The following is a 26,216-nucleotide window of genomic DNA, read 5'->3' as shown; positions in this document are numbered from 1 at the left end:
AAGTCCAGAAGAGCAAATGGCTTATGTAGTCCTTTATATATGGTAATCAGAAACTACTCCAAAGGATATCAAAAGGCCCAGGAAATTGGAAATAGGATACAGAGCTTTTCCCCATTATATCACTGAGTTAATAGAAGCCAGACCTCATTCCCACTAATGGTTTCTCAACAGTCTGCATCACATGAGCTGATGGTCCTAGTCCATTTCCTCTAGAACAGTTGTCTACAACAACTGAAACCATCATTTCAATTGGTATCACGATAGACCAAGGTTTTAATGAGCAGGGAGTTTAATAAAAGAGGTGTTCCTCCAGCTCCAGACTTATCTCTCCAGAGATATGGTCTGTGGTGTGTCTATGCCGTAAATAAGCAGGCTGTGTTGTGTGCTCACAACACTTTCCCACTGGCATAGCTTACATTGGTTTAATTCACTGATAGGAATTACTCTGGGATCTAGAGTGGATAGTGACCAGCTTCCCTGGTTTAGCCACATGCAGAAGTTCCTAATAAAGTACCTCATGACTAGTGGCAGGGAAACAGGTGCAAACAGCTACCCTGAGATAAGCTGTGGACATTTAACAACTACAATGTAATTTAAACCTGTGTATTTTTACTGCTGATTTTTCCAGGGATAATTTACACTAATATCAAATGAGCAGGGCTATATGATGTCTGTCCCTTTCTTATTTCGACAAACATAAAGGCAGGTTGCTCTTTATGTTGCATAAATTCATCATATGTCCAGAGTCCAAGTCTTCCCAGTCTTAATTTTCAAGGTTGTCAGTTTGATACCTTTCAAGAACATTGAAGGCATTAAATTGTAAAGGAGGAGAGAAAAAGGTAGTAGTGACTCCTGAGTTCCATGTGCCGGGTAATTTCATGATTACTGCTGTCACAAGAAGCAATCTTATTGTGATCGTTAATGTTTTCTGAGTGGGAAGATAACTGTTTGTTGTTGGAAATGTATAGGTGAGGTTGCACAGCATTTGACTGGGAGATTTTTTATAAGTGCTATTTTGCACTAATTGTTGCAAAACATAGCTGTATCATATTCTAGATTATGCTCACCTCTGGTGCTAAGAAAAGATTTGACAATAAGGCAATATTCTCTTTGGTCTTGTGTATGTGTGTGTCTTTTTTGCCGATATCATATACAAAACAAATAAATGTGTGATCCATCAGTGAACTAAAGAATAAGCTACAATTTGAACCATATTTAATGTATCCATGTCCTTGCCTATTGAATGACTGAATTGGCCTAATACCACAAATGACCTGTTCTCTTTATAGTCTCTCCCCTTGGTTTTATGGATATATCAGGAAAAAATGTGAAATCTTGCTTTGTCTTATTGTCATGACATATGCTGAAAGATGTGATCGAACAAATGATTCACTTTTCTGATACAGCACTAACAGGTGTGTTTTGTGAGCATAGGCCATTGAAAGTTATCCTGTTAGGTGTATCGTGCAGCTTTCTTTTTTTCCATTTGCATACCTGCGTATTGTGTTTGTGCAGTAGCTGTTCCTCCATAGGAACTCTTTCAGTGGTCAGTTTGAGAGCAGGGACGGATGCTGACTGGAGTTACTGTCATTTCTCAATTATTTCAGCACTAATTTGAAACTGCTTGAGCATATATACTGACCAGCTGTCCCACTGTTTCATTGACTTATTTGGATTAGAGTAATAAACATCTGAGCATTTTAGTTGGAAGTAGGAACATGTAATGATTACTGTATAAAAAAAAATTCTCAATTAAAGTGACTGATTGCAAATAATTATATATGCCTCTAGGTCACATATTTAGCTTTTCTATAAATACATATTTAGAAATATGAATGATGCTTTGGTCTTTTCCTCTGAAGTTAATTCAAAGGATTAATAATAAAAATAATTATAGTAGAATACTCCAGGTCAATAACCTAGAACATCTTGAAAATGTGAATTTGTTTGATTGTAGAAAAGATTTTGGTTTATTAAAAACATATCAGTTAATAGAATGCTGTGATTTCTGACCGTCCTATAAACAGCCTTGTCATCTAAGATGTTTTCAACCTGTTCTTTTCTTTGCATCATTATTATAACCATTAGGTGATAAGAGCAGCAGAACAGGCAGTAGTGCCCACATGCCTTCATTCAGGGAATCACAGTACACTTTCTATAATGAATCATTAAAGGTGATCATGTTTAAGAATGGCTGCACTTTATACATGTCATCCAAAATTTTCCAACTCACTGAAGCTTTCTGATAGTTTCTCTTATGAGTTCTCCATAGCACTTACATTTTTGTATCCATAACATCATTTGTTGTCATTTGAACAGGTAGAAGATATTACAGCCACTCATGAAGCCTCAGTGTTAGAGGTGGAAAATAGCCATACCATTGCCATTGCAGTACTCCAGGATGAGCATGACAGCAAGGTTCAAGGTAACGCTAAGGCATTTATATGAACAGAGCCACACCAGTCCTAGAGCTGGGTATTGCTGGGAGATGTCACAGGCCTGAAGCTTCTTCATGATGAGAAAATAGTAGTTGTCATATAACCCTAGCCCTCTAACTTTGGAGTGAATATACTTTGGCAGGGAAAAAACAAAACCTATAAACCTTCATAAACAGTCTTTCCTGCTGAGGATGAGAGTAGAGAAGCACCTTAGAACATGCATAAACAATTGCCAATTCTAGTCAAATTTGCAGCTGACTAAAACAGAAGGAAATCATTTTCTGATTCTTTCCCTAAACCTGTCTTGCAACACAGGAGACCCAGACAGCATGCCTGCACTACAGCTCCCTCCCCCTAACTGCTCTCAGCTACTTCTCCCTCAGATGGGGAAGAAACAACAAAGAGAGATTTGGTGATACACTGGGCAGAGTTAACTTTACCCCAATAAGGGCTATTGAGGTAGGAACAAGCTACCTTGAACAGCTGCTGTCTAATCAGCCAATGACCCCATACAGATGCATGACACTTGTACATGCATTGTCACCACAGAGTGGCTTTGGATAGACCCATAGTCCTGCTTAGTCACTGTTTCCCCTCCTTTCATTTTCTAAAACTAATTGCCTTCTTTTCTTTTATTATATATAAGAGGGTCAGTGAGACTGTTTCAGTGACCCAAATGTTACTGTTCAACAGCAAGGGTTTTTCTACAGATTGATGTGCTACATAACAGACTGACAGATATATCACATGCACAATGTTTTGATCCCTGAATAATGAAAGGACAGTTGCTTTTATGGCAGCAAGGGTTGGAGCTTTAAAATATGCATGTCAGTATAGTGTGGAGCCAGACCTTGCAGGATGCCAAGTGCATTGTATATTTACTGAACCAGAAAGCAAGAGCCTGCGTATGCTTCTCCAGCCAGGTGCTTAGCGCATTCATCCAGGGGTTGGGAGGTGGAGATATGGATTCTAGTCCTTGATCCAAGGAATATTTAATTATTTTATATAAAACAGAACTATTTTTACAAGACAACCTGAGAAAACCCCACCCCAGGTTATTTTATAGCTTTGTGGACACTGTGGGGAGGTAAGAGATGTGGATTCAAGTCCCCTCAAGTAGAGGAGGAACAGGAGAGTACTTAACCACTGTGATACTGGTTCAGATGGTAGGGGGAGTCTTTCTTCCTTATTGTGAGTCTTTTTTCCTTATTGGGCTGACCTGCTTTAGGTGCCTCACTCCCAGATGGGGTTCCTGGCTGTGAACTCTGAAAGGAGGTAGGCATGCCCCTCCCACCTGGAAGTGGGTGCCAAGCCCCTTTTGAGTGGAAAGGTTTCAAATTATAGCATCTCCTTCTTTCCTCTTGTCCTCCTCAGTGTGTGTCTTCTGCAAATCCCATGTTTAGAACATGATGTAGAGTACCCTGGTGTTGTGTGGTAGTATACCTGAGCTGGCTCTAAACAAGCTAGCTTTGCACCAGAAGCAGCAGCCTGGCTCTGGTACCCCAGGCAGAGCTGGTTCAGCACTAACTCAGAGGTCTCTATATGGCAGTGGATTGTGCTTTGCAGATGTATCTTTAGAAGCCCTGCTCTTCCCTGTGCCTTGTACAGAGTACTTGAGCCTCTAAGTTGGAGTCAACAATTCCAGTAGCGGGAAGGACAGTTAAAAGTTATGCACTATAGTGCTGAACCTCAGTCTTGTTATTTTATCATTATTATTTATTTGTGTTATTATAGTGCCTAAAAGTCAAATTATTTAGCCCTGGTACTTTTGGGTTATCTGGGTCCACGTGCTTTCTCCAAATCAGGCAGAGAAAGGACGTGAAACTGGATCCTCTCCATCCCAGGAAGATGCTCTAGCCTAGCTACTGGACAAAGATCACCTCCTTCTCTCTGTGTTTTCTGTGAGGCCTGATCCAGTAGCTATTCTTGAAATACATCTGCCAGATAGGCAGAGGAATGCTTAGTTTGTTCCTTAGCACCCCAGGAGGTCAACACTATGCAGACCTGGATGATTGTGCTCATGTTTAGTAGCAAAAACATTGCTGTCCACTAGTGGTGGAAACACATTTGTCTACAGCCACAAGCAGATGCCAGGTGCAAGTTGTTAGGTGTTTGGCACTGCTAAAATGCTGAACATAAACACCTGGGGTGCATTTACATGGGCAATTAATGAGAAGCAATAAACTCCAGTGTATATCATGTCAGAATTTATTGCTCCTGGGTGGTGCATTTACACGTGTCCCTGGGACTGCAGCACATTGAGCTGAATTGGAGCAACCCCAGCTGGCAGGGGGTGCGGGGGGTCAGCCTGCCAGCCTGGGGCCTTTCCGACCCAGTTCAGTATGCTGTGGAGGTGGTGGCTGGGGCATGAGGGTGCTCCAGTGCAGTCTTACAAGTACTAACCTATGGTGGTGTTTAATAGTTTACTGCAACTTAATAGGGCCACATGTGTAGATGCAGAGACTTTACTGAAGAACTAATTAGGCAGCTCCACAGTAAACCTCTCATGTAGTCATGCCCCCAAAGTAGCAGTTTGGTGCCTTTATCTCTTTGCAAATCTAGCCTGGAGACACTAGGGAGCCTAGACCTCAATGAAAGTGCATCTCCTCGGTGCCTAAGTCTCTTCTGAGCATGGGACTCAGCCATCTAGGTCAGTAGGTCTGGCAACACTGAGCAGAGCAGCCCTATATGCTTTTAAAATCTGGACCTGAGTTCCTTTTGAAAATAGGCACTACAGAAGGTTTTTCCATTACAATCCTGAATTAAGTGAGATTGTTTACAACTGTACTGTACCTTTCAGAAACATAACTCTGAGCCATTTACTCAGTAGTTGCTGAATTCTTAAGCATGTTTCCTTACCTTAAAGGCAGAAAATGGTTTGATATTTTTTTAAATTATTATTCCTTTTGAAAAAAAAAATGTACCTGCCTCAGGATATTTTTGAGCATTCATTTATTTTGATTTTGCTAAAGCATGCATGTTCCTAGCCAGGCATTTGCTGTCAGTACATTTGTGCAGCTTGCTCCTTGCACAGGTATGAAATGCCCTCTAGTGGATGAAAAGAGCATTGCAGCAGTGGAATTGTAACCCACTCCAAACGTTACTGAATTGGGCTAGTTGCAGAGAGCTCCATTTATTTATTGTTAGTATTATTTATTGTCTGTATTACTGTAATACTTAGGAACTCTAGTCAAGCACCAAGACTCCATTGTGCAAGGTTCGGTGTATACATAGAAAAAAAACAGATGTTCCCTGCCCCAAAGAGTTTAAAATTTCATCCCTGTTTGATACCACTTGTTTCATTATTAAACTTTAATGCACTTTAATTACTAAACTTATGGTTATTAATCACAGTTTGCTATGGCTTGACATTCTAATAATAAAAATTATCATTATAGGACATTAATATAGTACTTTGTATGTTTAAAGTAAGTGCAGCATGCTCATCCACTTAATATTCCTGTCCAAAACTCCAAGCAGTTGTTCTGATGCACATTTTTGCAGCAGGGGAATTGGAGACTAAGGCCAGACTGACAAAAGTACTGATTAATATGAAAAGCCTTAATTTTTGGGTGGGACCTGAGTTTTAAAGACAAGGTCCTTGTTCAGAGATACTGAGTGTAATGCCAGGGGAGCTATAGTTTCTCAGCACCTCTGAAATAAGGTCCATGTTTGACACTCTAAATTGAGGCACCTAAAATTTGCATGCTTCTGGAAATGCTAGGAATTTGCTCAGAACTCCACAGTGAGTTGTTGGTCCACTCCTAGTCACTGTTCCTTCCACTTGAGCTGCTTTCCTAATACAGTTAAGTTCATGATATGGAAAATAAATGTCCTCTAACCACTCTGCCCTTAATTTATACAGTTTGCTGGACTCATTTGGCAATGTGATATTTTATTTTCCCTAGAACTGATGTCTGCCCACGAACTGGAAAAGAAAGAACTAGAAGAGAATTTTGAAAAACTGCGGCTGTCACTCCAGGTTAATGCTTTCATTATTTCTAGACCTAATTATGTCACAAAACTGTTTCCCCTGCTCATACAACAGTAAAATGGAATTCTCTAAGCACCTGGGTGCTGGGTACTACTGACCTTTAGCAGCACAGTGTTTTATCAGTAATGTAACTCCCAGCACACTGGTTGGTTCTGGGTGCTTAGCTTACATCATCCCCATGCTGTAATTTCTCAGTAACTCTAATACATGGATCCCTGAATGCTGACTGATGGATGTCCATTGTTACCCACTCTGAGTTGAGGGATTTGCATAATCACTGTATGATTATTTCTCAATAACTCTTCTGCTTTAATTGACTCCTGCGCTCATTCTTTCTAAGTCGTGTTGCCTACAAAATGCCTTTTTAGCTTCTTTCTTCCTCCAGTTGAAGTAGAAAAACTCTAAATGTACATGAAGGAAAAGCAGGGAAAAACCATTAGTAACAGTAAAATGCAGGTGGAGAAAGGTTTTAGCTTCTTCAGGCCTATCAAATTCCATTGCAGTAGAAGTAAGCACTCTCTAGCCTTTCCTTCCCTCCTTAGCAAGTCAGCAGGGCTCTTTTCACAAGAGCTCTTAAGTTCTTATCTATCAATTTCAGAAACAGTTTCCTCAAGAACCATCCCCTTTTGGGTCTATAACACAACTTTGTCACTTTTATTGCATGCCTCTATTTACCTTACACATTTTGTCCTCATAAAACCAGCTAAACTTATGAATTTGAAATGAAATACAGCTCTTCCTGTTTTCTAGATTGAGGTGGAAATCCACCGAATGGGGTCCTCTGTAATGTCTGATAAATTTCTAGGTCTTGTATAAACAAGTAAAGGTACCATTTTAAATGGCACCAACTCTGCTTGCTTTACTGTTCAGAAATTACTTCCGCTTTTCAAAAAAGAAGTAAATAAACAGCATGTGCCATTCCACACAGCGATTGCAGCACCATTGTTTGTGCAATGATAGAATTGAAAGTCATGTCAGCGGTTCTATTATTCAGTGCAATAAACTGAATTATGACAATTGTGGCTGAGAATTTACACAAATAAAAGACAAGAAATCCAAGATATTGGTCTCCACAGCAACTGTAGCTTTTGCTGGTGTCGTATAAAGGATACTAATATTCTTGCCGTAAACAGCTACTGTAATCAATCACAAAGGGCACTTTGCTCCTCAAAGTATGTGTTCTTGTATTTTGCTTACTTAGAAAAAGAGTTTCCCTTGCTATCCTACAACAGAACCCACAGAATACCAGCTGGACCTTTGTGCTCATGTTGAGATACAGCTATTATTAAACAACCCACTTACATCAGTGCTGAAAGTCAGATTCATTGAGTTTAGCATTTAAATTCCCTTATTCTATAAAAAGTAACTGAAGAAACTGACTGCAGCATTAGGATGAATGGTACTCACATGTTTCAGTGTCAGACATTCACCAGGGTGAGTACATTTATTGTCTCTCAGGCTCCATCACCAAGAGTTAGTTAGCCATGTTCTTCTGAAGTCAACTTCTCCATTGCTGGAAAATGAGTTGTTTTGTACCCTGCTATTCTGCTTCAGCACTGCAGAACCAATGACATTAAGAAAGAGTGAGCTGTACCCTATACTACTTCATGCATCATCATCAAAACAGATACCTATGTTCTGACTGCAGAATCTCCCTTACCAATGATGAGGCAAACAGGACACAATTTCGGTTTTAGCTGCTCAGTTAAATGGTGTCATATGATAAGGGGAGAAGGAACAAATAACTTTTTTTACCTGGAAGCTTTACTTCTGCCCTATCCCTGTGTAGAAGTAAATGGTAGAGTCAGCCCAGGTCCTGCTAACAGTGATGGGTAATAGTTGTGCAGCCACTTCAAACCAAAACATTTCCCCCTTACTCTCTTTAGAAACTTTGTACAAAGCCCATTTCGTAGAGCTTTAGTATTGCAGTTGTAGAGTGCTGTGAACTGTCTTCATTCATCTCAGGAGAATTATGTCTGAGGCAGAGCGATGACAATTTGAAGTCAACACCATAAACACTTTTGCTGCTTAACCATTTTAGCTACCCTAGAGCTTAGGACAGTGGCAGAGACTGAATACTATTTCCTCCCCATTATGAAACTGAGAAACAGTAACCTACTAGGAGCATATCTGTGATTTTAAAAAGAGGGAGGAGGGGCAAAGAGTCCACTGGCATAGGTGGTGTGACCGACAGCAGAGACCAGTGATTGAGACCAGAGTTCTCAGCAATGGTGAACTCTCTGCATTTGTACTACATAGTCAGTGGGTTGCAGCCATACCATTGTACCCCCAGGGACTGTCCCTGCCTTTAACAAATAACCGCTTTCACAAGTCTCATGTAAAGATATGCTTTTCAAAGCAGGCATATTTGGTCTCAGCGAGCCATAAAAGCTGGGATGGTTTAGCAGGACAGAATTTAAGAAGCTGCAATCAGCTAAAGATGTGGCTAGTGAGAGGATCCCAAGCTAAAATGCTGGTTCTCTTAGCTTAGGTTATTAAAGTCTTCACTGAGTGTTTGAGTGAATTAATCTGAAAACATCCCCAGGCAGCAACATCTTAGGCCTTGTGGTCATTTCCCCATGTGCTTTGGCAGCGGAAGTTGATTTGTATGCACGGTTCTAATTTGGTGGGGGGGATGAGCCCCCCCCATAATAGATGAGAGCCTCCTCCCCGCCCATAAGAGGCAAGAACCCTCCCGTGGGCCAGTCAGCCCCTGGCCTGCCCCATGCCTTTCTAAGCAGCCCAGGCGGCAGCGACAGCAGCTCCTTTCAGCTGCCACTGTCGCAGACCCCGCCCAAGAGTCAAAGTGTAATTTGGACCCTGTTTGTATGAAAGTATCATTGCAGACTAATAGGTTTGTTTTCACTTGTCACTAACTCCAGGACCAGGTGGACACCCTGACATTCCAGAACCAATCTCTACGGGACAAGGCAAAGCGATTTGAAGAGGCTTTAAAGAAAAATACTGAAGAGCAATTAGAGGTAGCTGACAGCTGTAATGTAGCTCGGAAAACCACCAGGACAGGCACTTGATTTGTATTGGTTAGTGATTAGCAAAGGAAGTCTGAGCTTGGTGGGGCAGGGAGCATGGGACTGGGGCTGGCAGCAGCATGGAGCCTGTGCCCAGGGGCTGGCAGGAGCATGGAGCTCAGTGGGCAAGGTATGCATGTGAGGGAGGGTGGAGGAGGGTGTGGGAACCCCCACGCACTCCCTTACATGGCATACAGCCCCTGCTGTCAGGAGCAGAAGTAGGCAGAAGTACTCAGGGTGCTTGTGCCCTGCATAGGCATTGGTGCCCGGCAGCACGTGGCTCCAGCCAGCACTGCACTTGCGGGTGAGGAGTGCAGCCTGCCCCTATCCAGCCCCATGCTGGAACCGGTTGCCTTCCCCATCCCGTGCTGCGCAGGTCCCAGGACTCTGCTGGAAGATTAGGGGAGCCCACCCCCTGCTTCCCCGTGGAGTCCTGGGATCTGTGCAGCACGGAGCGGGGAAGACAGCCAGCTCCAGCACAGGGCTTCCCCCAGTGCCACGCAAGTGCAGGAGCTGCATGCACGCCATGTGGAGCCCACATGATAGAGGCAGGCCAGGCAGGCTGCGGTCCTCACCCCCACACTCAGCATTGGTCGGAGCCACGTGCTGCCAGGCACCGGTGCCTGTGCTGGGGCAGTGGGGGCTGCGTGCCATGTGGGGGAGTGTGAAGGGGGGTCCCCACACCCCCCACCCTCCCTTACACCTCACAGACTTAACATCCCCACCTCACACACTCGTACCTTTCCCCCACAACCCCACCACATATACACACACCCCATAATATACCCTATGCCCCCACACACAGCCATACCCCCTTACAAACCCTATATACACACCCCTCCCACACTCTAGCATCCACACACCCCTATACCCCACCATACGCACATACACCCCCTGCCCCACCATACACGTACCACCCATACCCCACCATACACACACACACATATCCCCACACCTCACCATACACACATATCCCACACCCCACCATACACATACCCCCACCTCCAACTGCACCCCACACCTCCCACACACAATATACAAGAGTAAGACTTTATTTTTTAATTATTATGCAATTCCCTTTATATACACCACACAAACACAAACCATGACAAATATTTTTTGTAATAAAATTAGAATATGTTATAGTAGGTGTTTGACTTTTAGAGTATGATTTGTTTTTTTCCTGGTCCCCCCCTCCCAAAAGCAGTATTTCCAGTGGGCAAGGGGAGGGACTTCCGGTGGCAAAGGTCAGGAGTTGGAGGGCAGGACTTCTGGTCCCAGTATGGTGACTAGGGGAGGAGCTACCCATGAGGCACTCAATAGCTCACCAAAACTTGTTAAGCAATCCTCCAGCTTAGATTCACTTGGGTCCTTAGCAAAACTTTAGCCAGTGACTGAATGCATGATTACGAAGGGCAGACTTAAATTCACTGTTGTCTTTTCCTTCCTAGGTTGCACTAGCTCCATATCAGCACTTAGAGGAAGACATGAATAGCCTGAAACAAGTTTTGGAAATGAAGAACCAGCTAATACATCAACAAGAAAAGAGGATCATGGAGCTAGAAAGGCTGGTCAGTTTTCTTTTTCTCCCTTGGGGGAGATAGGTAGATCAGAACTAAATCAAAATGGAGGCAAGAGAAAAAGAGACTGTGAATAGAAAAACATAATGGAGGGGTCACAGAGGGCTAAACAGTGTCCCCACTTACTGTAATGTGTCTGGTTTTCTCAGAAAAGGAAGAGGGGTCTTTTTTTTATCCCACTTCCTCAGCAGCCTACCATATCCCCCGGTCCCTTCCCACAACTCCCCATTCTTATGCCTCAGTCTTTCACTTTGAAATCTGCTCTGCCTGTGGTAACTGGAAGTCTCATGATGGGGCAGTGGGGGTTTCTGCTTCATCACACCACTCAACAAGATGCATTTCCTTCTTGGGGAAATTTGAGACTCCATCTGAACAGCTGCCTGTGTATATGGATCTAGCATAAAATGCATCACAGGTGAGACTTAAATTTTCACAGTGCCCTTTCTAGCATGCTTCTTCCTGAAGTTAAGCCAGAATTACAGAAACATGCACTGTTGTGCTGTATTCAAGAATATTTCTCTGGCATAGGTGGTTCTTAATCTGTAAAATTTCGCTTCCATTGTCTGTGGTAGCAGAATGTCACCTAGTGAAGGTTGAGAATTCCCTTCTGTTGACTTTCTTAAGTGGAACATAGGACTAGAAGGGGCCTTCTAAGTTCAGTCCCCTGTGTTTGCAGGCAGCCACTGACCCCCAAATTCCGAAAAATCATCCAGTCCAGACCTTCATTTGCTAAAATCTATGGGGCTTTGTCAGATTGCCTTGAAACGAGGTGTGCCTCATCAAAGTGTAGGAGTCCAAATAGGGAACAAAATATGAAGTCATTTGAGCCTGGCGTCCTGAAATATGCTCCCCTGAAAGAACAACTCCTCTTAGTGTTGACAGATTCTGCACTGGATGGATAAACTGTGGTTCTAATGGTGTCTAAAACCATCTCAGCTACTCCATGTTTACCCAGATAGAGTATGAGCCTAATGGGTTGTATGTACGGACTGAGTAGTCAAAAGCCTGCGCAAGTTGGCTGGCTTGTGGGTATGTGTACCAGCATTGAACATGCCTTATGCCCTGCTAGCTAACATCAGTTCAAGTCTGGCTCTATGCTCAAATCTCAAAAAAGCATTGTCATACTGCTTTCATCTTCCTCTTCAACCGTTTTATTTTATTTACGGATAGTGTCACCTGAATACAGCAGAGGGGAAAGGGCTTTCAGCCAAGGGCCAGGTTTGCACTGATGCTGTCCAGCAGGGCAGTAGACAGATGTAGGTGGCAGGTTGGTTGGGAAATATTACAAGCAGCAAAGACTGTCAGCCCTACATTCTCCCCTCCCAGCCATGTGCTCTGATCTGAAGTGGCTCTGCTCCTCTTGAGACCTGTGATTCTATCTTCCTTCTCCACTCCCCCTTTTGTGAGCCAGGATGTATGAATTTAAAAATAAACCAGGAAATATAAAGTCAATGTGCACCTCGTGTCCATCTGGGGAGGAGCTGGCTGGAACAGGGAAGGTGTCTGGTCCAGAGCAGGGTGGGCTCTGGGCATTTGAAGAGCTTGTCTGCATGGTTAGTGTAGTAGGGGCTCAAGGCCTGGGATCTTTGCAGCTTGGGTTGCATGCCAGAATTACACAGCACCCATTAGCTTTGCTGACCCACAGTAATATCTCAACTGCAAACCAACATGATCAAGGCAACTGTGTGAATCATCACTGACCCTCCAAGTAACATTTCATTTTATGCTTAAAAAACCCTAGGAAACTCAGTTACTACAGACGTGATTAGGGTAGAGTTAAGGCTGCTCACAGTATCTTGTTCTCTTCCAAGATATCAGTAAAATTAACATTTCTGAAAAACAAGAAATGAAGAGTTTGAGTATTTAAATCCAAATTCAGAAAGGCAGAGCGCACAGAGGTCAGGTACATGCCCCACAGCCTGTGCTCCTCCCTCTGAGTAGGCTAGTCACTCCCCGCATGCACACATACTCTGCTTTGGAAACCTTCAGCAGGCATGCAGACACTACAGCAGCCATGGGGCCCTGCTACATGTTCAAATTAAAGCTGGATAGAAGCCAGCTATAAAGCTATACATTTTCAAGCACTAATTTTATATCTGGTTGGCTCTTTTTTAACTGCCTAGTCATTTTTATTGTGTGATTATTACTTTGCATGTGTGGCTGGTCTAAATTTATTGTGCGATTAGCCAGTTAATTGTGTGATAATTACTTTGCACTTGTGGCCTGTCTTACTTTGCATGTGTGGCCGATCTAAACTTATTGCGTGACTGACCAGTTAATTGTGTAATATATGTAACATGTAGCAGGGGCCTTGATCTAGCCTTGCCTACTACATTGAATACTGCCTTCACCCCTTTTGAAACTTCTTCCCACATGATGCCATCTCAAAATGCTTCCACTTATGCATCATTAAATCTACACACTGTGCTAAATGCCAACAGTCCCCATGGCAAGGATCACCAGCCCCCATTACACCCCATGCAGGGAGCACAGCTTGGGCTCCTGTAAGAAATTAGCAGTAGCTATTGCCAGCGCTGGGAAGAAACAAGAGCAACATTGCATAAGCAATATAACTTAACTCTGTAGTTCCCCATTACTCAACATTTGAGTTTTGCTGAACTGGATCTTCTGTAAGGCTTTGACATACCCACCAGCATGCCCCTGGTTCAGCCGTGTGTTACCAGGGTCATGCAGTGTGTGAGGTATCCGGAAGAGCTCAACAACTCCACTCTTTTGGAGGGTGATCCCAGCTACAGGAGAGAGAGGTTCTGCAAGAGAGACGTGATGGGGGAGTCAGGAGGGGGGCAGTTAGGAGAAGGTTGAGCATCACCACTCTGCTAAGTCAGAACATGGGGCCTATGGCACCACAGCCTCGCTTCAATACTGTGCTAGTGTGACTGCATGAATTTCTCTGGAGTAACACTGCTAAGCTAGGCCTATAGCATCTACACCCTAAAACCAAAACTGCTGCCAGTGATTTGTGCACCTCTAATGAGAACTGTCCACTGGTTCTCTTAGGAAAATAGTGCCTCTTCCCTTGAATCAAAACCCATATTGCCCTGTACCAAGTGCTACTACCAGGTGAACATAACAAGCCAATTTTCTCATTGCAGGCTGAGATAAACCTAATACTGGAGGAGAAAATTCAGGTGCTACAACAACAGAATGAAGACTTCAGAGTCAGGATTGATCAGAATACTGTTGTAACAAGGTTTGTACAGATATTTGCAAATGCCCTGAGTTTCACAGGAAACAGTAAACATTACAACAAGCCAGAGATTCAAAGGAAGTCAAACTAAGCATATTATCTCCCTTGCAATGTTCATTTCCCTCCGCTTGTTTTATTAACAGTTTTTCTTCTGTTAGTGACTGTCTGTTTCAGCTTAAAAGAGGGCTGATTGCATAACCCTGTTAAATAATGGTCATGCTCTTGACCACAGTACTGAGACCAAAAATGCTGATTGACTCTGAAACCAGCACTATATTGCCATACTATTTGTTGGAAGTTGATGGGCTCTGGTACTTACTTGAACAATAAGTCCTTAGTATTTGTGGTAGCATCTCTGTAGCTGAGATTGGTTTAATCATTTGGGAAAGTGGTAAGGGGAGGGTTGGATATTTTTTTATAACCCTGTAGTGTCTAGGAGCCCTAGTCATGGCCCAGCAACCCCGTCCACTCTACAGACACAGAACATAAGGTGGTCCCTGCCTCAGTGACATTACACTCTAAATGTAAGACAGGAAGCAGTGGATGGAAAATGGGCAAAGAGGAGAAATGATACAGCATGATGGGCAGTGATCACAGTGCACCAGCTATCTAATGACTGCCAGATTTGCAAAGCAAGTATTAATAAATCTGATTTGCCTCCTGGGTGTCAGCAGCATGCAGGGCAGCAACAGCAGCAGCCGGGTTGAAGGTAGCAGTGACAGTAGGCAGGCCAGCAGACAGCACCTGCTATTTTTGCACTGCCCTCCCTCCTGCAACCAGCAACTGGGGCTGGTGCTCTGGTTGCTCTTCCTAGTGGTCTTCAATAATACCAGGTTAATGTGCAATATCAGTTAGATACAGCATTGGAAGGAAGGAAGCCATTAGGCTAAAAATGTGATGGCTGAACTTTCCTGTTGGTTTTAACTTTAGAAATCCCCTGATGTTTACAGAATCATAGGGCTAGAACTAGAAGGGTCCTCAAGGGTCACCTAATCCAGTCCCCCGCATGGAAGCAACCATTCCTGGCAAATGCCTGTCCAGCCTCTTCTTGTACGACCTTTCCCACGTAGTTGTGGCTTTTATTTTAAACAGTTCTGGCACCCTTAAAAAGGTACATACACCATATTGGCATTCAGCTCTGAAATAGGCGCATACAGTCACTGGATTCCCTGCTGGGACATGGGTGCTGTGCTTTTTTTTCTCCTATATAAATATCTCAGTAGGGGAGCCTTGTCTCCAATAATTTGCCTTGAAGAGGTTAATGCCTGATGCTTTGGGGGTAGGTAAAAAAAAAATCTTGCCAGAGTGCACCATTTGAGTGAAAGGTGAAATACCATCTTGCCCTCAGCCAGCCTGTCAGGCTGTACAGTACACAGGAGAAGACTCCATATAATTTTCTTCTAGCTAGTGTCCTAGCTGCAGGGACTGTTCTTCACAGAAAGACCAAATCCTTTAAAATAATGTAGGAAGCTGTTTGCTTCTTTCAGCAGGGGGACCCCATCAAGACAACCTGACATTTGTTTTCTGAGACATACAAACCACAGCATCATGTGTCTTAGCCTTGCACTAGGCTACCTTGTACTGAGAAAAGCCATCAGATACGCAAGGGAAGAATAGCAAACCCTCAGCTCTGCAGGGTGAATTAGCCACAGATAGTGGAAGGCTCCTATAATGAATTAAAGATTAAAGAGCATAAACTGAGCAGTACCTGAGTGCTGAACAGCAACGTATACTGAACAGCAACCCCTGTTCCTTCACCACCATATGGATTGGAAGCAATCCCTGCTGCTGATCCTCTTGACGCTGGGACATGAAGCAATTAGTGCATACCTCTGGGTGGAGGCTCTTGGCCTAGCCCATACTGAACAACTTTAAAGGTGTAGGTTCCTGGGCCAGTCAGACAGGGTGCCTGGGAATCTTATTATTGTACTTTGCAAGATCTTTTATTATACGTATGCCTTTGAGCTGTGGGCCTTGCAGCAGGTGTTGCATACTCGGAAGCTCTGTGCCACAGTCAAAGGTGGTTGAACTAAAGGTATAGCCCCACTTCTTCATTACTTCCTTGGAGCATCCAACTCCAGTGTGTAGGCAGTTGAGACATCACCACCTTTGCAATGGTTTGTCACTCCTTGGTGGTAAACACTCAGCTGCTGGAATATTCATTTTTTTTACTGGCAGGTATTTTTTTCAGCCTCTTGTTCCATATTTGCCTGGGAAAGGCTATGACAGAAGATGGGAATTGAGGTACACTGGCGAGTGTTAAAATAGGTGACTGGATGGGTCAGGGGTGACAGGGAGGAGATATTAGGGCATTCTGCCTCATCACAGCTACATCAGTGCTTGCATCTTTCTGGCTGTCTTCCTGCAGCACACTGCAGTTTTCTGAAGGTCTGGTTTTATTTTACTAGCAACCCTAAGTTTGTCATAGGGTGTTAGGCTTGTTTTATGGCTGCAGTGTGAGGGAAGGGCTGGAGCAGAGGGATGTTCTTATGGTCTAAATGTCTGTTCCCTGGCTGCCTGTGACTGCAGGGAACTGGATTCAGTGGCCTGGAAGGGACCACACAAATTCATGTTCCTTTCACTCAGATACCAACAACAAACCTTCTGAAGCCTTGCAACGATTCATGACCCTGCGGGTAAAATGTACCAGAGCAGATTGGTAGACCCCCAAAGTAGAAGAAAAGCTTTGTAGTTAGGTCACTGGAGTCAGATGCAGATCCATAACCAGTTCCTAGCCTGGCTGGGGTAAGTGATGTAATCTCCCTGGGCCTCAGAATCTCACCTTTGAAATAAATTGATACGATATAATTCTTCCTTACCCCTGCGCTTTGTCACATCTATTTAGATTGTAGGATCTTCCGGGTAGGAACTGTACTTTAATAACATAAAGGAATTCCCATCTCCATCAGGATCTCTAAATTGTACCATAACAACAACAGATCTATTTTACAAAGCACCCATGGCCAGTCCTGCCAGAAAAAAGCTTATTGGAGCATGTGCCTGTGTGGACAGTATGTGGATCTTTCATATGCAATCACTTTGTGTTTGCTTGTATCCCATCCTATGTCAAAGCAGAGATGACATAACATGGCCAAGCATGTGGAAGGGTTGCTGGAGTGTGCAGTAGCCCATAGGCCAATGTGAAGGCTGTGTTCTCTCTAGGAGAAAAAATCAACCTTCATTCTCCAATACACCATGAGGTTGTTTCTCCTTGTATCTAGCAATATCATATGAGATGATGCAACGTAAATAAAGATATCCTGGTCCCAGAATGCATGAGATCAAAACAAGCCACATAGCACTTCGTGGCTCCTTTCCTTCTCTACATGCCACAGCAGGTTGCCTCATGAAGGCATGCCTGTATTGCAAAAATATATTCATGGGTTCTTGACTAGGAAGCCTCTCTCCTGCTCAAATGTCTTGCTAAATTAGCTGTAGCTTGTGCGTATGCCTCAGAGCCTGCCGCCCCCAGCAAATTGCAATATTTATTAATGTCATAGCAAAAAGTCTATTCCCTGACAGACTAGCGAGTACACAGTAACATGGCATCTCATGCTGTGCATCTTGTAAACCTTATTAAATATTGAAGAGGCTAGTGTCTTCTGTGGGCCTGATTCTTCTACTTCTGCCTGGGTACATCTGATTTTACAAGCAGTAGGTCAGACATAAGAGGAAACTGAATGAAGATCAGCTCCTTGAACTTTGTGCTGCACCAGGCTGCATGCCAGCATCACCTCCTTTTCTGGCCAGAGTGGGGGTTTTCCCAATTTATGGGTGTGTGGTCTAACCAGAAGGCTGGTAGCCTAGCCACCAGGCCAGCACCACCTCCTTTTCTGGCCAGAGTTTAGAAGAGCAGCCCTGCCACTCCCCTCCCTGCTTTGAAAAGACATTAGGTACCTGACCATCGGGAGGGCAGGGTGGGGATTCAAGATTGGGGAATCCCAACTGAACAGTGATTCCCTGCAGTTCTCAATCAGGCACCCAAGTCTTTGATTGGCTCCAGTCCTCTGCTGTTGGCATTATTTTGAGGGAACTCAGGTATTGTAGGGCTGGACAGCAGTATAGAATAGGTAGGAGGAAGGAATTCCTTAGTAATAGCATCCACTTTCCCTCAGAATATACACTGCCGCCTTACAAGAGAGCCCTGGGTAACAAGCTTTCATTTTTATATGAAACTGAAGTTGCCAACATCAAAATCGGCTCTGCCCTGGTGTAACTCCACTGAGCCAAGGGCAGAAATATGAACTTCACCCATCATCCTTAAAAACAAACTGGCCAAAACCTGGAGTTCCTGCTTCACCAGCTATTCATTTTTTTCAGCATCTCTGTTTGGTCACAGACTGAAATAAAATTTTTATCCAAATTTCTCTGTAAACTTGAAGCTCCCAGGTCCTGCAGCTGTGTAGTGAGATTGGCTGTCAGGTCTGCAGCCTGCAGAAAAGTAACAAGGAGGTCAGTTTTTCTGACTGGGGGCTTCCAGTGTCTGTGATCCCGACATGCCTATGGCATGCCCTGGGGGCAGGGACCTGCAGCCACCAGGGTCAGTGGCTCGAGGACAGCTACACCAGGATTCCAAGGAAACCTGCACTGGCTCTGACAGTACTCTAAGCAAGACATTTTAGGCTGAGGAAGCCAGCATCATTAGGCAAATTTTGGTTAATGTTTCTGACTAGCTCTATCCACAGATAGCCCATGTGTCCACAGGAAAGCTGCAGCGTGCTAAGTGCCAGGGAAAGCTTCCCCATAGTGTGCCACCAATGTGCCTTAATCCTTGTCTCTGTGGACTTCTCATCCTGGTTGCACATGCTGAGACCGCCATTGAGGATGCCAGGGAGTGATGGTTATAATCATAGGCATGTTCTGCTTTGCAGTGACTTGACTACACCACCTACTTCACAGGGTCCTTTCCATCAATTGCAGAAACAGGCATAAAATGCCATCTGATCTCAGATGGGACTTGAACACACAATCCGCATGAAAGAGGTCAGTGCCTTGTCTATTGACACAGTGAAACTAGGTAGCAGCAGCTGCACGGCAATCACAACCTGGGTCAAAATCATATCTTGGGTGCAAAAAAGAAGAAAGTCTCCATATCCCATTACCAACTATTGTCTCTTGCTGCTGTTTTGTGATTAAGATTTTTTATTTCAGATTAATTTGAAAATATGCATAAAATCAAAAAGATCCTCAAAATTGTTTAATGCTTATTGGTCTGTTGCGTATATAAAAACACACACAGTTTTAGTGTATTTGAAATTATATATTCTTTTTAATAACAAGCTCTATCTGCTCTGAAGCCATACGTATGGAGTAGACCTTTGCAGTAATAAGATAAAGTGCTTGGGGTTTTCCTTCAGGTTGCACTAAGTTGAGTCAGCCATTGTGATCTGAATAATATTAGTTGATATCAACAGTGTCCCAGGATACCACCCCCAGCCATGCTACATGATGTACTTGGCTTTCACATATGAAAGCAGCATCACTGCCTTGCCAGTATGTACCTTATGCAAAGTGGTGACTGAAAAGAGATGGTTGTGGACAACTTGCTTTAAAGACAGTCCAGGAGTGGTTGGTTGTATGGAATGTTAAGCGATACATTATTCCCCTCTCCAGGCAGTTATCTGAGGAAAACGCTAATCTGCAAGAACATGTTGAGAAAGAAACTGAGGAAAAGAAGCGGCTAAGTAGGACTAATGAAGAGCTGCTTTGGAAGCTCCAAGCAGGAGATGCCATGAGCCCTGTTAAACTCTCTCCTACATCGCCAACTCCTATTTATCGCTGTTCATCGGGGCCTCCTACGCCAGCAAAAGTCAGCACTATGCCAAGATGACAATGCTGTGCTGCTGCTCCAGATCACCTGGCTTTGACATCCTTTTGCAATCTGCTGAATGTTATCATCTAAGAGCATTTTAACAACCATAGATACCCAGGGTTTGTTACTGCAAGCATGCTCTGTAGCTGCATAACCGTATACTAGACAGTGTACTATTACAGTTCCAGAATAGAACCTGCTGGTACTGGCTCACTGATGTGTTAGGATAGTATAACCAGTGTAGTTTGATGTATAGCACTGTACCATGGTTAGAGCCAAAAAAAAAGGAAAAAAAACGTACTAATGATTCATCAGAATGAACTTTTTGCTGCAGCATTTCAGGTAGTTACAATAGTTACAAAGTTCACCTTTTGAATAGCTAAATATATGCGTGTGTTTATATACATGTATTGTACCTTTCTATGTGTTCATGTTTATATAGACACACACATATATATGTAGTCAAAGATGTTCTGAATTGCATTTTTTTATATTATTGGATACTACTAAGTGCTGATATATTTTCATTATGGTCAGCAGTTTTCTAACTCGTGCCTAAGACTTATATCTAAATGAAATGCTTTTCTGTCCAGCCTCCCAGGAATATTTCTACCCAAAAGTGAAGAAAGTTACACAGAAATAGAAGCGCCTTCCAAACGACCACCAAGTGGTACACTCTATGACATGAACACCAGCGACTTTGACATTCTGAAACAGTACTGCCTTTGAAACAATCACCTTTGTACTCAATGCCAGATAAGATCGCTCATTCCATTCACTGAATTTTAATTATTAGCATTAACGTTGTGAGTGGCTATAGGCTAGAGATGAGAAACCCTCAGGGTTTTAGCAAATTCCATAGAAGTTATTTGTTAGGATGACTTCATTTTAGTCTTTTAGATCCTAGTTATGCTTTTTTCTTTAATGAAACTTTTCTAAAGCAATCAGGATCTCTAACAAATCCATGAAGATGTTGGGTCTGGTACCATATTGTTTTACTACATGTCCCAGAAAGGAGAAAAAATATTTCCTGGGACCTTGATGTTTGGCCCAGAGGGTTAATTATCTTAGTGGGAAGCTCCCAATACGTAGATCCAGCTTGCCTCTGACTACAAGGGCCCTTGCACGGGGTGGGTATAGCATGTCCTTGTCCTCTTCAATATCCAGCAGAATGCTAGTGAAAAATCCTTGGGGCTGTGCAGGTTCACAGGAGGCGAGCATGTTGCCCCTTGCCATAGATTCCCATATATTTCACCCTACGACATGTTATCCACATGCATGGGGCACTTTGGAGGAATTCTGAAGACGTCTAACTATAACCTAAAGCAAATTCTCATGTTTCCCTATTGCTAAGACTCCCGTCACTGCATATGGAAACTAGGCCTGTATTCAGCCATGGCAGTTTATAATGCAGGCCCCAGTTAGACTAGATATAGGCTGTCAGACTATTCTGAAGCAGGCCAGTTTCCCAGGGATACAGAACCTAGAAGAGACTTCAGTAGGAGAATTTAACAGGCCTTGGCAACATTGCAGTCCTAAATCATGGACTAATGCAACACAAGCAAGGGACCCTGTTTTCTTTGCTGTTATCTACAATAGGTTCCAACCGTTGCATCAGATTTGTTCAGATCAGAACATGAGGAACATGGTGGAACATGACAGCATGTTTCCCCACACACAAAAGAAATGTCTGGTTTGCAACTGATGCAATGCTTTTCTTTTCCATCAGTGTTAGAGACCCTGCACATTTTCCTGCCCGCTTCTAGGGTCTAATGTGCAGTCCAGGAGATGAGCATGTTAAACCCAGGCAGGAAATCAGTTCAGGGTCATGGAGTGATATGAAAAAAAGTTGTTCTCACCATGTGTGTAACGTGGTGTCTGGCTGATGGCCTCAGCAGGGCAGCATTTAATCCATACTGAGTGTTTGAACACACCATGTGGTTCAGCTTTCCTATGAAATACTCAGGATGCTTAAGCAGCAGTTTTGTTACAGCCAGCTTTCAGTCTTTGCAAGGACTTTACCCCATTCCAGGATATGAAAGTTAGTTAGGTGTTAACTTTTTGTAGAGAAGTTTATTTTTCTAGCAGCTTTGCATGATACTGTGATACTGAGTAAGCTGAGCAGCTCTTTAGACTAGATCATGCCACTTGCTTGTGCTCCAGTGACTGACACTGCTGAAATGTGTTACTAGGCATTAGCTGTGCAGCAAGTGCAAGCTGAAAGTAGGATAGTTGTTAAAAATAGGGCCCGTGGTACCATCGGACTCCATCACACAGCACTTGCTACACACACAGGTACTCTGCAATACCTGTCTTCTTGTTCCGTTGCAGTCTCGTATGATGTGACAATAAGAGTTGTTACCATGGTATTAAAGGAAAGGATCCTATGCCAGGCTCACTACAATGTTATCCTAGCCTGATCTGGGCTGGCTAAGCCAGCTGCTTTTTTGTCACCAGTTCTCTGTTTATGGCACTGTCCTCATTCTTCTGTCCACTTAGTGCAGAGGCAGTGGATGCTTCCAGTGGAGAATTAGCCATGGGGGTGGGGGTACTTAGTAGGGAGGAGCCTGGGTTGCCACCCAATCGTCATCATTTGATGTCCCTCCCAAGCCATTTTTCCTCCTCGCTGTTTTACCTTCCAATTTTGCTTGATCCTTGAAGCTGCCACTTTGCTCCACGCAGCTTGTGATGGCCACCAACTCCAGGCCACCTGTTGGCTGACAAAGCTATGATAAGGGGGCTCTTGAAAAGCAGTACAGCAGTGAGCCTTTCCAGGGCACGCAGCAGCATGCTTGCCAGTACAAGCCCATGAAAAAGAGTTTTTTCTGCATAGTAGAGAGCTCTGCCAGGCAGGCAGAGAAACTGGCTTCCTGATGTAGCCAGAGGCATGACAGAGCAGCTCCACACCTAGGCAGCAGTGGCACAGGACAGCTGGCTGCCACCAGCAAGATACCCACTTGTTACCTGTAGCAGGTTCTATTTTTTTTGCCCCTGCTCCCACTCCCTACCACACCCAAGGCTGCTGCCCCAATTTGCCCTTCCTCTGTCACACTAGCAGGTATAACAGCCACTTTGCTATTCTTTCTTGCCTTCCCTTTCACTTACTAAAGTGAAAGCAGGCTGGAGTGAAGCCGTCAGTGAGGAAGCTAGGACTGCCATTTCAAGCATGGCTTTTGCAAGTGCTGGCTAGGACACCCCTGCAGTCAGTGGATATTCAGCGTTCCCTCAGATATCAGGTGCACAGGGAAGACAGGACTCTCATCCTGCAGGTAGCAAGGACCATCTTTCAGGGGCACCTGCTTCCTGAACATTAGGCACCTGCATGTTTTTGAGCAATTTGCCCTAGCTTTCACCTACCATCCTTTTGGGGGGGGGGTCACTGAAATGCAGTTGTACTGGATTTTGAAAAGATGCTTCCCTAGCTCTTTAAAGTCCTCTAAGCTAAACCAAGCCACAGAAAGAGAGCTAACAGCTGTTGGAGTGAAACACACACCAATGCAAACAAGATCCCACTCAAAGCCCTGGGACCAGCATGAAGCCATGGAGGAGCTGTAGAAGGGGGTAAGGGGTAACAGTTCCTGTGATGTATAGATGTTTGCCGTGTGTCCCTCCCTGTACATAGCAAAAGGGGAAATCCCATGACCTGCAAGTAAGTGAATACAGTAAGCCTATTCCAGTATTTAGGCTTCGGTAGCAGCCATAATGGATGTGCAGCAGATCTGAAGCCCACGTGTGCTCAGTGGATGAATTATGGCACCTCTGATCCCAAAACTAAGGTGCTGTGCAAGAAGGCTGACTTTTGCACTGGAAGAGCAGCATACCCTGCAAATTCAAGCACAAGACGGGTTTACCATTTATTGAAAGAACTTATGTACAGTCTTGCAGTCAGTGTAAATGCCAGGAAGCCCAGGCACATGGATAGGATGTATAATATGGCCTAAACCGTAACAATTCAGGGATTCATTTTCCAAACAGATGGCATTAGATTCTACCCAGACAGACTTAAGTGATCACAGCAGAAGTCCTCTTTCTGTCAGAGCCAGTGGCCAAGAGAAGACCATTTTACGCCTTGGTATACAACAGTAACTGAGCCCTGAGGAAGCATTGGAAGAAGAGGAGAGATATTTTTCCGCATTTGCAGGATCAGTGTGCTTGAAACTGTTATGCAATAGATATTTGAAGGCATTCATAATGATAAGCCTTGAACAATGGAAGGATAATTAGAGCTCTCTCCTCTTCCACCATCTGTGCACACTCCTTCAGTCTGTTGGCTATTGCTATATTACCATCCCTCCTGCAGAAGTTTACTAGGTTCTCTTTTTTTGGGGGGGAGAGGGGGTGCAGGGGGAAGGAAGCTGGGGAGCCAAACAGGCCTCAAAATTAGCATCTGCAGTCATCCTCCTTCTCTGCATGTCAAGCAAAAGGTTTCAGCCCCATAGCTCAGGTCAGTTGCTTTCTAGGGGGATTCAGCAAGATTAGTACCAGGTTCTCCTCTTTGAACAGCAAATGACTGTAGCAACAGACTCAGCAGCTTCAAGCTTTAGTTTCCATTGCAGTAGAGAAGAGGCAGGGAGATGAAAATGTCTGCTGTTGGGTAGTGCAGGTGAGCCAATTCACAGCACAGAGGCTGCAAATTTCATATTTTTCATTATCCTCTGCCATCAGTAGCTCAAACTGGCAAAAACAACAACACTTGCCTCTCTCAATTAACCTGCTAGACAGCAGAAGGATGAAGATGACACGTATCAAGACAGAGCAATTACTCACTTGGACCACAGGGCTTCACTATTGTTCTACAACCCTAGGCTAATTTTTGAGGCAGTGACAGGGGTGACAGTAAAATTGCTCATTATTTATACTGCAATAAAACCCAAATACCTGAGCAAAAGTAAGGCTCCATTTTAGAAACAAAGTATTGTCTGTGATCCAAAAAATTTATTACTAAGCATGATCCTTGAAGCTAGCTCATAAACACAGTCTCTTCCCTCAACCTTTCCGGCTGCCCTCAAATTACACCCCCACCCACCAACTAATGTCTTCCTTTAAAAAAAATGTGTGCGCCAAGTGCCTCTTTGAGAACATAGATGGCTTGTGAGCATCCTTACTACATACACGTTATTGGAGGGGGGGGGGGGGGGGAGAAGAGGCAGTTTGAAGGACATATTTTTTTTTAAATTCATCTGTCTTGGGGACACATTGGGCAGGGCTTGAAATCTTGCAACTAATGCAAGTTTGCATAAATTAAATCAGTAGTTAAGTTCCTGAATTCCATGCTGAAATAAGTTACACTTTCATGTGTTCAATCACTACGTACCCAAATGGTGAAAACCATTTTTTTGAAGGACAAACAAACAAAATCAGGTATTTTATGTCTGCACTGATTGCTTTTGTGTCCCATGGACACTGTGGATCCTTCTGTAAAGTTTCCCATGCAGTAGGAGTTCTGTAGTCTGATTTGATATGTGGTTAATGACTTACAGGAAGTTTGTATTATTTCAGTTATGATGTACAGATGAGTGTGATATATTCCTGATAATAAATACATGCTCCAACACAAGTAGGGATGGAAGCATGCAAACTAGTGTGTCCTGATGTTTTTTCTCTCACATTCCCAATGTACATCTTAATAGCAGTATATTAAAAACAAAAACCAACCACTCATGGTTCAATGTAAAAAAAAGACAGTTACTCATCATCCTGGCAACAGTTGTAGGTGATCAGGTTCCCTCACTGCATTTCATGTCATATAACTTAGATTTAAAGTTAATGAACTGTGATGCATTAACTGGGTATTTTTCTTCCCTCAGGATAACAGCCATTGCATCTCCTAGACCTAAGCTTACCTGACATTACTTCACTGTCAGTCTCCATGTTCAGCTCTTTATCAAATTACCAGACTTCATTCATGCTACATGGCCCATCTCGGGCTGAACTAGTTTGAAAATTTCAGCAAAAACATTTGTGTCTCTGAAGTGATTGAAAGAGACCAGGAAAATGAACAGTGTTGGTCCTGGCTGCAAGATGTCTACAGTTTTTTCGCCCCGACTCAGAACCTCTAAACACTCCAGATTTTGAAGCAGAGATTGACATTGAGCAGAGGTCGGCCTTGAGGTCAGGAATGTGCTTTTTGCTTTCACGATGAAGACCTGGCCAAG

The 26,216-nt window shown here is 43.6% G+C and overlaps 2 protein-coding genes and 1 long non-coding RNA gene across 8 annotated transcripts in view; 1 reads left to right on the top strand and 2 right to left on the bottom strand.

Annotated features, from left to right (window-relative positions):
- The window catches only part of LOC132246609 (uncharacterized), a 69,966-nt gene extending 60,616 nt beyond the window's left edge, over nt 1-9,350 (bottom strand). For both annotated transcript variants that reach the window (XR_009457992.1, XR_009458026.1), the window contains exon 1: nt 7,840-9,350. This is a non-coding gene — a long non-coding RNA (uncharacterized LOC132246609). The remainder of the gene's footprint in view (nt 1-7,839) is intronic.
- Nucleotides 1-25,639, top strand: part of MTUS2 (microtubule associated scaffold protein 2) — a 575,297-nt gene extending 549,658 nt beyond the window's left edge. For all 5 annotated transcript variants that reach the window (XM_019497359.2, XM_019497357.2, XM_059719702.1 and 2 more), the window contains 6 exons: nt 2,320-2,425; nt 6,347-6,420; nt 9,315-9,413; nt 10,913-11,032; nt 14,155-14,252; nt 19,863-25,639. In XM_019497359.2, the coding sequence (XP_019352904.1) occupies nt 2,320-2,425; nt 6,347-6,420; nt 9,315-9,413; nt 10,913-11,032; nt 14,155-14,252; nt 19,863-20,079 (714 nt within the window). In that variant the 3' untranslated portion in view covers nt 20,080-25,639. The remainder of the gene's footprint in view (nt 1-2,319; nt 2,426-6,346; nt 6,421-9,314; nt 9,414-10,912; nt 11,033-14,154; nt 14,253-19,862) is intronic.
- The window catches only part of SLC7A1 (solute carrier family 7 member 1), an 84,252-nt gene continuing 71,495 nt past the window's right edge, over nt 13,460-26,216 (bottom strand). The window contains exon 12 of the mRNA XM_059719854.1: nt 13,460-13,809. Within this exon, the coding sequence (XP_059575837.1) occupies nt 13,616-13,809 (194 nt within the window). The 3' untranslated portion in view covers nt 13,460-13,615. The remainder of the gene's footprint in view (nt 13,810-26,216) is intronic.

Source organism: Alligator mississippiensis, chromosome 1 (genome assembly GCF_030867095.1).
Source record: "Alligator mississippiensis isolate rAllMis1 chromosome 1, rAllMis1, whole genome shotgun sequence".
NCBI classification, from domain to species: Eukaryota; Metazoa; Chordata; order Crocodylia; family Alligatoridae; genus Alligator; species Alligator mississippiensis.
The sequence above is the reverse complement of the archived record's forward strand: the minus strand, read 5'-3'. Positions and strand labels throughout refer to the sequence as shown.